Source organism: Oreochromis niloticus, linkage group LG1, assembly GCF_001858045.2.
Source record: "Oreochromis niloticus isolate F11D_XX linkage group LG1, O_niloticus_UMD_NMBU, whole genome shotgun sequence".
NCBI lineage: Eukaryota > Metazoa > Chordata > Actinopteri > Cichliformes > Cichlidae > Oreochromis > Oreochromis niloticus.
This window is the reverse complement of record NC_031965.2, coordinates 6,043,052-6,059,262: the sequence shown is the minus strand read 5'-3', so window position 1 is coordinate 6,059,262 and position 16,211 is coordinate 6,043,052. Positions and strand designations below refer to the sequence as shown.

Genomic DNA, 16,211 nt, shown 5'->3' with positions numbered 1-16,211 from the left:
TTAAACGAATATCCTCGTATGTGGCTCTCATTTGTCTTAGAAACAAAAATTAGGTAAAAAAAAATATCTGGTAATTCTTTGTTTTTACATTCATTGGGCCCCAATATGCCCAAATATCAAAGAGAAATTAAAAATCCATGCCGTGGAAGAGTTCGGGTCTTAGGAGGTTAAGGCATTAGTTTCTCTAACCTAAAAGCTATATTTTGTCTCTCTGTCTCTCTCTAGCAAAGAACAGGAAGCAATGTGACATTGTTACACTGCTGTGAAAAGGTTTGGCAACACCAGAAATCTTCTCTTGCTTTGGCACTTCAAAAGTAATGGTGTAGATGGTGTCACAAACATAAGCAAGCTAAGAAGAGCTTATTCCAAAAACTGACAAATGAACATACCAAATCAGGCACTTCTCAGCCACTTATAGCCTAAAAGAGGTGGCAAATACAGGGCACCACGCCAAGTTTTTCCTAATTTTGAACCCAATCAACACACAGTCTTCGACTTCATAGATTTGTAGGTGTTTTCTAATATCGAATATTACTGAAAATAATGAGTGCTGCATTCTATATGTCAAAAGAAGGATGTAGCTTCCTGGTTGGAAAAATGAAACTAATTCAGAACTGCTTTAAACCAGTGCTCTATCCACCAGAGGGCGATAGCTGTGGTTAGAAAAAGACTTCCAGTCCTACAGAAGTCTATGTAAAAATGGCTCTTTTTTTTTTTTTACCTCTGTAAACACTTTGTTCCTGAGTCGTAGTCACTCATTTTGGGTCATAATGACTACAAAATGAACAGAAAAATGAACTTCTGCTTGGTTCTTACTCGGGATACTTACGTCTGCATGTCTTGCAGCAATTTCCATCCACATGTACAGGCAACAAGTCTTCTGAGCAGTTTGCCAGAGGACAGAAAATCCTGCGACACTCGACCACACCGTTCTGTAACAGCAGGTGAGATTCTTTTGTTTTAAATGAATAAAAACAAACATTACAAGGAAAAATCCAAAGCTTGGTGTGAACATAAGGGTCTTGCCTATGGCACTGCTGTAAAATTCACTTTGAATGTACGTCTCCTCCCTTTTGTGTCCCAGTATAGGATACATTTGCTTAAGCATTTATGTCATTTTAAATCTTTAGCTTGGGAGTTGGGGACTTTTTTTTTTTTTTACCACTAAATCTGTAACACATATAGTGTGATATATGTTTTTATCCACTAAGGTTTGCAGTAGTTGAAAGTTGTTGATTACACCTTATTTGCACCTATAGAGGACTTTTTAAATCTTAGCTAAGGTTTAAAGAGCTCTTCGCGACGTGTTCATACACACAGCAAAAGCAGCAAAGTTTTCATTCCAAGTGTCATATAAACCAGCTAAACTATTCATAACCGTATATTTAGAACTACTCTTAAACTGACAGCTGTGCTATTTAAGAATAATGAACAAACGATGATGCCATGTAATCTGAAAACAGATTATTCACACAGTAGAGACTGAATGAGCGTAGCCTGATGACAGTCGAGGTCCTGAAGGACTGTCTTAATTTTTGAGACTGATACCTCTCTATCTGCCATCGCCTCTTCATTTCAAGAGTCATCTGAAATGATTCCCTGGGACACCCTGGTTATCAGTTAATGGCATGTCCATGGGAGGAAACCAGACTGACTAAACTTCACCCTGTGCTTGATGTGCAATGATGCAGCAAGTCTAATTCTCCCAGGCCAGCAATGGCCTGATTCACTGCATTTTAAAATCTGGCTCCTATGTATGAGTGCAGGCAGTCAGGCTGATTAGGGGGCACTTATTAGGAGGCGGGCAGGAGGCAGAGAGAGATGATGCTCGGGCTGGTTGAATAGGAGGTCTGATGGGAAGGCAAGTTAAGAGAGCTAAGTGGCAGGTGTAGTGGTTGGAAAGACTGCATTAAAGAGGGAAAAAGGACCCTAAGATGGTGCTGCACTATTATGTGTCACCAGTGTGAGATTAAAGTGCTTGATAAGGAGGTTTTTAGGGTGTGATAATTGAAAGTAGATAACCAAAAGCCAAGGTCTCACTCTTTGAGGATGAGGTTGGCACTCACCTTGCATGCGCAGTTCCTGCAGTTCTCAGGTTCTACCCACAGCTCCTTATCCCGGTAGACCAGACCGTTGGCACTGCAGGTCCTCTCGCAATGACATCCTTCCAGCTGGGTCAGCCTAGACTCAGCATAGTTCAGCTGTACACGCCAGAGTCACAAAACGAAATCAGAAGTCTAAGTGCGCATGCTGGTTTTACCCCTCATCCCCTCCCCATAATCCCACTGGCATGCCCTGGATGGTTTTCACCGAGAGGTGCTCCGCCGGGAGCCACTCATTAGTAGGGCACATAGAATAATAAGTCGTCATCATTCAGCTCATGCTTGAGACCTTGGGCTATAATCTACTGAGAAATGACAGGGCTAACAGCTTCGATCCCACCTCACCCTTCTTATATTCCTACACACTGATCAGCCCCTTCTTCCTCAGCTTATTTCATGCTCGACACTCCTCACAGCTGTCTCTCAACACAAGTGAAGCATCTTTGACTGACAACTGTGTGGTGACGAGTGTGCCAGAGACAAGCACACGGGTTGGATTAAACCGAAATCAGAATTTTTTTCTCTTTGAGATATTTTATTCCACTCAGTTAGCCTAGATTTTCGATTTTTTGGCTTGGGATTACCCGTACATTAACCCACTATCCTTAAGTCATTATTTGAAAATTTGCTGGGTTTATATGTATATTACATGTGCCTAAAAAATACAAAATATATACACACACACACACAAACAAAATCTGAGTTCTGTTTCATAGATGGGAAGTTGGAGAAATCTGAAAACTCCAACTGATCTGAGCACTCAGAAATTGTAAGGTCCACTTAGACGGTTTGCAACCCTGCCTTTCCACCACTTCGCTCCTCTGAGATCTGCCCAGGTCTCAGTGTCAAAAAGACAGGAGTAGCTGGGAAATGATAGAGGCTTTTCAGGAAAAAAGAAAAAATGCTGGATGTCACAGAGGCTTTTTACTTCATTTAGAGAATTCTCGGCTGGCTGCTGGAATGCTGTGCGAGTTATGAATAGTAGAGATGTGTCCTGTCAAAGCCCAAAAACAAAATGTTTGAAAAGCAATTTCAAAGGCTCGGAGGCTGCCTTGAGGCACCACAGAGGAATACCTTTCCTGTACAGTGTGAGCATCAAATGGTGCCGTGACGCTGCATAAAGAAGTCAGAGGTTAACGGGCATAGATCTCCTATGGTGGATACAACAGCCTGAGAGGTGTGAAATGAGGAAAAGTCCCAGCTAAACACAAAGTCGAAACACAGGAAGCCTCACATTATGATATTTACCTCATTCATCACTTGTTGGCGTTCCTGCTTGTCTGAAAGATATGTCAAGCACGTATAAGTTCAATCTTATCATATTCTAGGGACCAGTGAGTCTTGGACCAATGAGCATTTAATTAAATTTTGTTTGTAATCAAGATCTGAATTGTCTGTCGTTAAGCGCTTATCATATTTTATTTGGAACAATGAAACAAACACACATTTGGATTTGGTTTGAAACTCAATGCATCAGTGCATCTATAATTCAAGTGATGGTAATGCTTTAGTACTTGGGATTACAGTAATGACAGGAAAGAAAATCCTTTGCACAGGTTAATATAGAGGATTTTCTCCACATCAAGCTGGTATTTAATTTGCAAAAGGGCTCATCTGCACATTTTAGTGAATAAGGAGAAATTAATAAATTGTTTTTTGGGTTTCCTTAGATCATTATTCATATTAATAGTAAAGCCATTTTATTCTGCCAGTTAACCTAACCCCATGGATGTCTTTGGACTGTGGGAGGAAGCCGGAGTAAACAGAGAGAACACTGAGAGAACATGTAAAGATTATAGAAATTTATATTAAAAAATACTGATGCTTTGGATTTAACCTTCTAAAACTGCAGGATCAGACCACTGGGTTACACTTACTAATAACAATATTAGTAGTGATATTTATAGCAATAGTTATTATTTAATGGTACTTATACACTAATTAAATTAACTTACAATGTAATTATTTCTTCTTTCCTGTAAAATACATGAAGTTACGCACAACTTAAAGTTACTTAGATAGTACTTACTACAAAGTACCTACTTACAGAATAATTTTTGTCTCCTTTTCTTTAAAATACCTGATGTTATGCAATACTTAAATTTAGTCATGCACTATGTAAAATCACTTACCCCTTATTCTAGTATGTTTACCTTTAAGTATTTGTAGATATATAAATAAACATATTCAAATAGATTTGTATTATGAAAGTATAACTACATTGTAATTTCAGTAAAAAAAATACTGAAATTTATTTTAATTACAGGGCAATTGCTCCCTTAGTCACGGCCCATATTATAAAATGTTACCTATTAATATTATTATCATCATTTGTTTTTTTTAGTTGCCTCTGTGAAGCTTTGAAGCTGGCCCTGTGGTAATGCCCAAGCAACTTCAAGCAGTCAACTTTTCACTAAGTCTATGTGAGCAAATGTTTTAAAGGGAATATTTATCTTAGCTTGAATGGTTCATTCACGATGCTTTATGATAAGTAAAATAAAGAATGTATATATGCAGCTTCACAAAATAAGGAATCTGTTTGAAAACTCAACCCAAAATTCAGAGACGTCTAATATCTGCCGGCTTCAAGAACTGAAATGACATACATGGGGGAATACCAAACGGTAGTTCTGACGTATCCGAGAAAACATCATGTTTTTTTTTTTCTTCTTTTTAAGTAACTGGAGTGAATCAACATTTCAAATATCGGGAAACAAAACTGGATCATTACTGATACTGCATGCTGTGGTATCACAAAACAGAGGTCCTGAGCTTTGTCTAGTATACTTTTTGGCACAAAGACATCCTCGGGCTCCATCTCAGCTGTAATGCATGCAAATGCGTCCATGCTAATCCGCACAACTGGGGGGGGCCTCGTTGTCATCTCACCCCACCTTGACACTCCACATCACATGCTCAGGACCAAGCAATTATTCACCTCATGCTGAATTCCTCTATTTTCTACATCACAGAGGCAGACACCCATTTAGCAGTGGAGATGACTGCATTCTCCCTGCTGCGACTTGTACGTGCAGTGAGGTCATGTGGCAATAGGTTAGGCTGCGCTCATGTGAAGTAGGAGGTACCGACGCAGCAGTGGGGTAATGTTCTTCATCTCATCCTTATTTATGCCGAAAATGACTCTACAGCTCAACCACCCACCGAGATGTCTTTGTTTCATCCACTCTCACCTTATATCACTCACTCATGCAGTGCACACGCACACACAAGCACACATTCATATGCATTCGTTTATGCAGATGTTCAGTCTTAGAAATGGGTCATGCATTGGCTCTAAGGTTGAATGCATGCTGCCTGGTAACTTCTGATTGTACCAATGCAGTCATCATTTCATGACACCTTTATGAACCTTGGTTCGCATGTCCGTTATGTGTGTAAGAAACCTAATATCAAACATGGTATCATGATGTAGAAAGCCTTTATACTGCTTAAACAGTTAGCTACTACTGAAAACAGTAAAGGTGTGGCATAGTCTGAGGCCCTTGTCCAGGGTGTAAAACACCAAGAAAAAGAACAGTACATTGGAAAGCAATAAATAAAGATCATTATCAAAATCATAATCTCATAGCTTCCAATGACTGCTACTGGTCAAAAAACACTGCCAGTGCTGCTGCCCTTAGCCTCCAGGCAGATTCACCTGTGGTAGTATTTGATAATACTAGGTGATTTTCAGAAAAGTTGACCTCTGACGATTTTGAGACTGAAACTCGTATGGTATGAATTTGAAAATCCTAGGTGACATCTTTCTCGATTTATCGTGTTCATAAGATTTTCAAAAAACGTGACCAACATTTGAACTTGTCAGAGATTTTAGGAGATGCACTAATTGCATCAATTTGAAAATCCTACAGCACCTTGTTCCCAAGATATTGTATTCATAAACTTGGTGGCATGGTGATGTGGTGCTAAGCAATGTCGTATAACAAGAAAGATCTGGGTTAGGTATTTGATGACTTTGCTGGTTTCTCTGTTAAAGGTGCACATTTTATAGACAGCTCACTTTCATTTTTTGACCAAATTTACATTTTGTTTAGATGCTGAACATTTGCTAAGTGGGATTAAGTTTGTCCCTATGAGGTTTACCATCAACGCTTTTACTCTATAAACAGGTAATCTGCATGACCAAGGAGCTTCAACAAAGTGTGTGCATTCACATTTATTTCTATTGTTGTGGAGTAATTGTATTCAAAGTGAAAACTGTAAAAACAGAACGACCATTTGGGACAAAGTAACTGTCTGTTTTCTGTTTCCTTTCCCGTGCACGTTATTATCTTTTGTATTTTTCTTTTTAAAAACTGCTTTGATTCATGCTCGCAATAATAACAGACGGAATAATCATATTTTCTAAAGACAGATTATGGCTTCTTTTTTGTTTCCCTAACAATAACTTGTGTCTTTACTGGGCACTGTGTTGTTGAAATTAAACAAAAATGAGACACTGACTTCAGAAGAGACAGAACAATGTGCTTCAGTGAAAGCAGCAACAAAATCAAAGGGGCTGGATTTCTCCAGCTGCACTGAAGAAGGAAGTTATTTATTCATTTTCATTTATTTTTTTATTTACATGTCAGATTGCAACTTGAAAAAGGTATTAGTTGGTACCTTTATTTAAGTCTTTAAGACATGGTTGCCAGCATTTTGCAAATTGGCTGTTTCTTTCATCTGAAAAACCTCTCTTTACTGTGGTGGTACAGCATACTGTACATTCTCCTAGGGTTCTAATTCTCTTGTGACTCAGTTATAGCAGTTTTCTGTGTGGGAGGTTGCTCTTTGCTCGTACCTTCAAGGTCATCTTAGCCAGTAGTTCCTGAAGGTCCATGATGCCTTGCACCAGACTCAGGAAATCACTGCAGGTGGGACAGGCTCAAGGGATGAACAGCAAGCACCAAAACAAAGAAGAGACAAAGAAAAGCAAAGCAACAGGAAAGCATTTAGATAGGAGATCAACAGAGGAGAAGACAGAAATCATTAGAATGACTACATTTATTTGGCCACAGCTCACCCAACAGTAAACAAAAGGGAAGCTTTACATAGCTGTAGACTCTTTGTCTTAGGCTTGAGCCTGTTGTTAGTATCAGCAATAAAGCACCCAGGTGTGATTGCCTTATTGATCAAGTGACAGAGACAGTAGTGCAGCGGTGGCCCTGTATCTTAATCTGTTTTTTGACAGTAAACAGATGGAGGAGCCAAAGAGAGAGGAGGCTGCACTGAATCTAAAATACAGCACAATAAAGCCACGTTGCCAGAGCAGAGGAAGGAGACAAAAATGGAGAGAGGTTTTATCCGAGGAGACGGAGGCTTTCAAAGCTTTTCATAGAGGTGACCACCAGCTGACACACAGCCCATTACAGTTTGTTTTTTTAGTAGCACACACTAATGGGAAAAAGTTTTTTTTTCTATCATGTTGTTAATACTCAATACTATGCATGAATTTAATCACGGTACTTACTACGGTTAAGGTTTGGACACTGTGTGATGTAGCCGTTGGGAGCAAAAATCAGCTTCACATCCTGAATAATGCCCTGGCAACAGAGAGGGAGGGTGAAGTGAAAAGAGAAAAGGAGACAATATAAATAAAGATATTATATTCATTTCCATCTCCACAATCACACTCTTGGGCTTGACTAATAGCTTAGCTAGTAGCTTTCATGATTTAGACTTGGAAATAACCTCTAGTTATCTTACACTGGGCCTTAATGCAAACCGCGTGACTCCATCCACTGTATGAAACATGCCCTTTTAGCCCTCTTCCCCTCCCTTTAAGCCAGCTATCTTCTGGTTAGCTGCCAGTGTTGTGCCAAAATTCATGCTTCTATGTGTTTTTTTTTTTTATGTGAAATGTTTTCATATTGATAAACAGAGTGATTCTACCCTTGTGACAGGAATGTTGATTGTGGCTCAGAATGACTTTCCATCATTCAAGGCAGATGGATCTGACATATGTTTCACAGATGACAAACCAACAAGTCATTTACAACAGTTTAAACACAGCCTATTGTTTTTTGGCAAATATCGGGACAGGAGATTTAAACAGCAGGTGGGTGTGGCTTCTTTGCTGATGGCTAGAGCGGCGTGCCTGAGATGACCATATAAGGACACTACTGACACCATACAAACCCAAGAGTTGAAAAAATGGTCTGAAACAGAGCACCTAGAGCAGTAAAACGCTTCAGCTTCTGACTCCTAGATAGCTTGCTCATACACTGACTTCATCATTTCAAACATCATTCACCATTATATTGACACGTGCAATAGAAAATGAGGAAGACAATAATGGATCCCATTTGAGCAAATTAATGTGCTCACAAAGAAAAAAGTACTTCTGTTTAGCAGGTACATGTTTGATATTCACTATCGTCAATTACCACTAAAAACAAACAAAAAGAAAAAAAGTGAATTTGGTCAATAAATAAAATAAATCCATTTAAAACTGTCAGTTATTTAGACTTTTCACTCAAAGCTCACACATGCGGCTCATGAAGATCAGTTGGCCAGGCAGAGAAATTGAGCTGGAAAGGATGTGCAGCAGATTAAGGTGATTAAGGACAGAGATGAAGAGATGATGTGTTAATAAGTGAAGAAAGTGTGCTGAGAAGATGGAAGGACTACTTTGAGGACCTGATGAAGGATCAGTAATCAGGACATGAGGGCTATGATCAGGATGAAGATGTCTAGGAAAGAGGGCGATGGACTTTTTGACAAGATTGTTTTATATAATTTTGAAAAGTGAGACTATGCCTGAGAAATGAAAGATGATCTGCTGCAAACTCACGAATACTCTTTACAGATTCACCAACATTGCGACTCAGAGTCTAATAAATTTAATTTGCTGCTGTTTGGTCATCGCCAAAATAATTATTACTCAGTCTATAAGAATATAGGAGGAGTAATATTTCTACTCAAATTATGACTAACTATAAAATAGTTGTAGTTAGGACGTTTCACCTCTCATCCAAGAAGTTTCTTCAGTTCTAAGAGCAATTGGTGGAGAGTCTGTATGGGGTGAGACTAGGTTTCACAATGGGTTCACCTGAAACTTTGGCTGATTGTGACCTACACCCATTTTCACACCTTGGCTCGTGTGATTAGGCAGAGGATCAATTGGGGTTCCATGACCCTCTTGGGGACACTCCAATAGGGCTTAAAATCTGGGACTCTCCACCAATTGCTCTTAGAACTGAAGAAGCTTCTCAGATGAGAGGTGAAACATCTTCAAGAAACCTAAAGAAGTCCAGATGCTTTTCTTTCCAAGCTTTTTAGAATACCAAGGAAGAATTTCTACTTTATAGGAAAGGAAAAATATCTGCTTACTAATAACTAAAGGGTCTGTATTCTCATTCTATTGTTTCCAAGTGGAGTGTTTTCATTCCACACCTGAACCAAAGAGGACAGAGAGCTTCCTTGTTTGAAAGCACAATGTTAGAAATGCCTAATCACTATGTAGAATCAGAATTCAACTACAGACAGCAATTTAAAAACAAGTTTGGAACTGACTGCTGAAGAACAGTGTCTACTATTTCAGAAATGGTCAGAATCCACAAGCGCAGCTGTCTAAAAACTAACTCTTGTACTTTACAGCATCATTTACAGCATCATTTTTAACTGAACTAGAGTAAAAGCCACACACAGGCAGTAGTATACGGCTTATAACTGAGAGTTCTCTCTTTTAAAAGACTGGCTGTCAATCACTCTGAATGACAGGCTATCTCTAGAGGTGGACGACTGGTAAATAGAGGCTTCATGATGACCACAAGGAACAATCTTGGAAAAAAGGCACCCTCTCTAATGGAAAACCGAACTAGTGACACGCAGGTTTGCCCACACACACACGCACCACAGGGGGTAATATACTCTCTCCATTCCTTCGAAGCGGTGCCTGATAACACATGCTGGAAGGACATTAGAATTCTATACTGCAAGCACAATCTGCATCGTCCTCTCTGCTATTTGTGTGTGTCAAATCTATTTACAGTGCATTTGGTCTGGCCTGGTGATGCAAGCAACACCTGCCTTTATTTCACAGAGAGAAAGAGAGAGGGAGCCTGTAGGCAAACAGGATTGCAGCACAGACTGAGGACACACACACACGCACACACACACACTTTCTCTCACACATACGGGTGGTGTGGGCAGTGGATGGTGAAGAAAAGATTGTCAGTGTCACATCGAATGGAAATGAAGGTGTAGATCACAGATGCCTGTCCCAGTGGTGTAATACAGCAGCTCTGACCGCACATCACTGTCACTGATCAGTGAGCAATTTGAACAGAGGTCATAAAAACTCCCCTCTCTCTCATGTGCAGACATAAAACATACACGTATACAGTACATATGTTGCACTGTCAAACTTTGTCTCTGTGAATATGTTAGCATTAACAAATCATGTCCACACTCTCAGTTTTGCGGTATGAGAGCGTCACACAGCTGTATTTTAAGCTGCATACAGTATAGGACAGTGACACCTTTCTCTGTTTTTATCTATGCACATTGGATTTGAAATGAATAAGAGGGGCAACTTAGCGGTGCAGCGGTTGACCTCTTGTCCGGGCATAATTCCCCGTGTTTGCAGGCGTGCTAGCAATAACTAATGACTGCAAACTGACTCACGCAAGTGGACGCATGAGTGTTTGTGTCTCAGCCCTTGATGGACTTTCACCCAGTGTCAGCTGGGATGCCCTAGGCTTCTGAATGGCCTGCTGGTCACTGATTAAAATGCAGATATACTGAAAAGAGCTACAGTAATTAAACACTGATGGTAATTTTTTTTCCACTTCACTAAATGGCTAAGTTAACAGTTTGTTAGGACTAGATTACCTTCATGATTTATCAGGACAGAGAAACACTATTAATATTTCGATTCAAAACTGAGGTAAAGACGAGTGCACATCAGACTGTGTGCTTTCAGCTTGAAAACATTGTCAACATCAAATAAACAATGTTAATGAACAAAACAATACCACTGAGATATATATATTTGCAGTGGGGTTTTCTTTGATGCAATGTAATATAAAGAATAATAGACTTCAATAAACAGAAAACAGAAAAGAAAATACTCTCTCGAAACATTTTTCAGCCTGTGACCTGCTTTAAATGTGTGAAGACTGGCCTGAGCTGACTCCAGATTGTAGGACTTAATTAGTATTTCAGCCTGGCCCTGAGTGCAGACTAGAGTTCCTATGCTGTTCATCTGATGTGAATGTTAACATCTTTCGAATAAAGCTGAAAATTGTCAGTTCGGCCGCATTGAAGTCAGTGTGCTTCACTATAGAGAGAAAGCAATTAAAAAAATACAGTTAAGTTTGATAATTTTTCTAAAGTATCACCTGTTCGATTATATTTGGTCCCTTGAATTAAAAAAAGGGGTAATCCTGAAGCCTTCCTCAATTTGGGTATAAAACTGTCCTCTAAAATACTGTTAAACCAAGGCAGGGAGTCCCATGTCAAGCTCATACTCGTTCTGTACCTGTAACTTAAATACTTTTGCAAATAATTTCAAATGTAAAAATGTGCAAATGTACTAAAAACATGCACAAACAAAAAAGGCCAGTTTCTAGAAATATATGGCTCAATCAACATGCCCAAATAATTAAAGATGGCACACACAGATTGTGTGTATGTGAGTTTTCTGCATTCCTGAGAAACCAGTGGCTTTCCTCAAAGTGATGCAACCTTGGCTTTCTGGGCACCTTTAAGCTTTGGTTGGCCTTTGGGGTTTGGATTCAAGGGAAGGATTGATTTAAAGTTTGGTTCTGACTAAGGATGGGGAAAAGGAATTAATATGGCTGATGAAAGTGGTTATAATGCTCATCCAGGTATGGAAGTATTTGTGTCTATGTGTCCGTTCAACAATTACTGCTATGAAATTACAGTGGAGAAAATAATTATTTGATCGCCTGCTCAATTTGTAAGTTTGTTCAATTCCGAAGAAATGAACAGTCTCTAATTTTTATAGTAGTTTTATTTTAATAGAGAGAGCCAGTATATCTACCAAAGTGTCCAGAAAAAACACATTACCTAAAAGTGATGAACCGATTTGCATGTCATTGAGTGAAGTAACTATTTCCTATGCAAGCAAAATATGACTTAGTTCTTGGCAAGCACAGCGGTAAGATGGTTTTTGTAGTTGGTCATGAGGTTTGCACACATCTTATGAGGGACTTTTGGCCCACTCCTTTTTACAGAAACTCTCTAAATCCTTTAGGTTTACTGGCTGCTGCTTGGCAACTTGAAATTTCAGCTCTTTTAACAGATTTTCTATAGGTTTGCAGTCTGAAGACTGGGTGGCTTGGTGGTATGTTTTGGGTCATTGTTGCACTTAAAGAGTCATTCATGACCCATCGTCAGTGTTCTGGCTGAGGGAAGGAGGTTGTCTTCAAAGATTTTACAGTACATGGCCGCTGTCCACTTGCTCCTCAATTAGAAGTCATTCTGTAGCAGAAAAACAGCCCCAAAGCACAATATTTCCACTTCCATGCTTGACTGTGTGGTTTGTGTTCTTTGGGTAATACTCAGCATTTCTCTTCCTCCAAACACGGCGTTCTTGGGGACTGTGGTCCGAACTGCCTTCAGATCATTAACAAGCTCCTCCTGTATAGTTTTGTCCCGTATTGTAATGCAAAATCTTTTATGGAGCTGCAGACTGAGGGCAATCAGTGGCCATTTCTTCTATCCCTGGATAATCCCTCTGACAGCTGACACTTTGTCACCAAGCTTCTTGCTGATGGTCTTGTAGCCATTCCAGCCTGGTGTAGCTCTACAATCTTGTCCCTGACGTCCTTTCATAGCTCTTTGGTCTTGCCTATGGTAGTGAAGATGTGGCGATGGAAGAAATTGATCCTGTAGACGTGTGCTTTATATAGGAGTTGAGATCCAGAGTATCTGCAATTCATTGTAATTGATTGAGATTACAATCAGTCAGTCAATCATTCTGTGGGAGCCAAAATTCTAGCTGGGTTGTAGAGTATCAAATACTTATTTCACTCAGTGACGCCCTAAAGGCCAGGTTGGCCAAAGCTTTGCCTTCAGGCAGCACTGACAGACGTTTATTATCCTGGAAGAGACTTTATTCAGCAGTACTTTTTCCTCCATTTGATCATGCACAACATGACATTTCCGTGTTCTAGCGGGGTCTGAAGGTCATCAAATGTTATTAACTGTGTTTGTATTGACCTATCAAAAGGGCATAAAGGAACAGTAAAAACTTTGACCCCCATATGCAGACTTGAGAGACAGCTCATTACACCCTGCTATAATGCCACACATAGGTAAGTAAACAGGGGATTGTTCTGTTTTCGAGCAAAAAAAACCCTCCCCCCCAAAAAACTCACATACAAACACATGAACCTCTTATGCTGTGAGCACACAGAATTTCTTCAGCTTCAATTTCAAACAATGATGTTTGAAAAGTTTACTTAGCCGTAAAAGTCGTCCAATTGCATGGAAAATTATTTTGCACTAGAACCTAATGGGAGCCCTCCTGATATACACACTCTGTGACATAACAAGGACGTTAACCTAAATTTAAAGGGGCAGAATTGTGTTTTAAGAGTTGAGAATTTATTTTATGTGCTTATGGTAAGGAAACTTTGGAAATGAATAATAGCAGAGTCGTACTTATCTGTCCAGCAACTAGTACTTTCAAAAAAATACAAATGATTCATACACTGATAAAAAAATCTGTAAGCGCTAAACCCTACTCTTAAACTATGAACAAGGCAATGCAGAGCAACTACAAGGAAAACATACAGGATTTTTTAAAGTTCAGCTCTTCATAAAATTCAAATTTATTCCAAAATATGCAAATTTTCAGTTTATATCAAGAGTTTCTTTTCCATTCTACTTTATAAAGTAGGCTGAATTAACCCCAGCCTGTATTGTATTATTACTGTATTACCACTGATACTGGGTTGAAGAGAGTGAACGTATCAAAGGATAAAATGGTTTGAGTGATGCACTGAAAAAGATGAGGTGCGTGAAGAAAAGATAAAGAAAGTAATTTAAACAAGAGTAAGAGAGGACAAAGGGAGACGCAGGTAAGGTAAAGGAGACATTGACTCCTGAAACTTCACACTGCCTTATGTAATGCATTCAGGCTTTCCATCATTGTCCATGCTAGATTCATTATTGTCCTGTAGTGCATGAAACACAGAGCGTTTCACAAAAGCAGCAGTTCCAAACGAGCTTGCAGCGTCCCTGAGGAGTCAGCATCCTTGGCACAATGGATTCTAGATAAAGATAATTTATTACAGTTGCTCCCTCAGATGGAGAGGTTCCCTGGAGGAGGAGTGTTGAGAGGATGAAGAGCATCCCAAGCTACTGCAAGGGCTCAATATGCTTTATTTAAAGGCCTAGTTAGCCCGTCTTATCATTATCCCATTCCCGCACACTGAATGCGATAGATTACAGCTGCTGCTTTATTTCACCTCCTATCTCTATCTGCAGTGTTACTTCTATAGCTCTTGGCTATTTTTCTCTTCCCTTCACCTCTTGCCTCTTTATTTTATTTTTTTTCCTCTCCTGTTTCCCAACAAGCCCTTCTCAGCTTTAGACATGAGGAGACCTAAGTTTATCCCCTCGTCTTTAGCAGGTTAAAGGAAGGAGCAATAGGGAAAGTGTGAGGAGAATAGCAAAGAAGTTGGACAATGCCACATTTTCAAACTTTCTACATTCGGTTTGTGCACAGATTAAACTAATGACTTAGAGGTACTAATGGTGTATTGTTGGAGGCATGCTGTGTCCCTGTGCTTTAAATACAGATATATAAATATTAAAGACTGGGGAATAAAAAAAACAACAGCTTACAACTGGTATATTTAACCACATTTTCTTTTCCAGCAACACAATCCAAGGAACAATAATTAAAAAGAAAAGGAGATTAGACAATGTGGGTTTAAATGTAAGTAGGTAACTCGCCTCCTTTAGCAGGACCTTGGACGCTAATTGGAACACAAACCATTGTTATGATTTCAGAGGTTGCTTTATGAGCAACATGTGACCTGTATGCATGCAGGCAGGGAAATATACAAGGGCGTCTAACAGACCGCATCCAAATTCTCCTACATTTCTATGTAAGCCTGGAAGTAATCATACAGCTGGACATTTAGAATAGAATAGAATAGAATAGAATTCAACTTTATTGTCATCGCACATGCACAGGTACAGGGCAACGAAATGCAGTTTGCATCCATCCAGAAGTGCTTTAGCCGTGATATAGATATATTACAATATATATTAGCAATAATATAGATATGTAAGTATATTACAGAAATGGGTCTATTATGGTATGTTATAATGTACACGGTATGAAGTATGTTATGAATATTCTGTAACTATAAGTATGTACAGGCTGTAGTGAGTACAAGCTATGTACAGGCTATGAACAGGATATAAATATGAAATAAAAAAAACTATACAGAAATATGAGATATACAGCTATACAGAAATGTGAACTATGCAAGTTATAAACAGTTGTAGGATTAAAACTTATTGTATGTACAGAATGATTATTTACACAGAAAGTAATAAGTATAGTAGTATAGTGTATAGTAGTATAGTATAAGTAATAACAGTAAAATAAAGAACGCATTTCTGCATTATTTCAAAACCGCTTTTGCGGCAATGACCGTGTTAATTCTCTCAGACTAAAGGACACTTTAGTCTGAGTGAGCTGCATCCCTCACAGGAATTGCCTTCCGTTGACATGGATTTGACCTACCCGGCTTGTACAAAACTACAAACCCATATGGAAAAGATATATATAAATCTTATAAAGTTTGTATCTGTCTTGTGTGAAACTTGTATGAAAAGCATACAAGAGTGAAAACAGATATAAGATCCCTAGAAAAATTATATAAATGAAACTTGTATGTTTTGGATACTTACTAAATGGCCTGTATTTGTATAGCGCTTTACTTAGTCCTTAAGGATCCCAAAGTGCTTCACACTACATTCAGTCATTCACCCATTCACACACAGGTGATGGCAAGCTACATTGTAGCCACAGCTGCTCTGGGGCACACTGACAGAGGCAAGGTTGCCGGACACTGGCGCCACCGGGCCCTCTGACCACCACCAGTAGGCAACGGGTGA

At 39.2% G+C, this 16,211-nt stretch overlaps 1 protein-coding gene across 1 annotated transcript in view; it reads right to left on the bottom strand.

Moving 5' to 3' along the window:
• Positions 1–16,211, bottom strand: part of LOC100705180 (protein kinase C-binding protein NELL1) — a 292,322-nt gene that overhangs the window by 177,450 nt on the left and 98,661 nt on the right. The window contains exons 6-9 of the mRNA XM_005458917.4: positions 7,573–7,645; positions 6,904–6,986; positions 2,067–2,201; positions 830–932 (exon numbers count right to left, since the gene is read on the bottom strand). Of these exons, the coding sequence (XP_005458974.1) occupies positions 830–932; positions 2,067–2,201; positions 6,904–6,986; positions 7,573–7,645 (394 nt within the window). The remainder of the gene's footprint in view (positions 1–829; positions 933–2,066; positions 2,202–6,903; positions 6,987–7,572; positions 7,646–16,211) is intronic.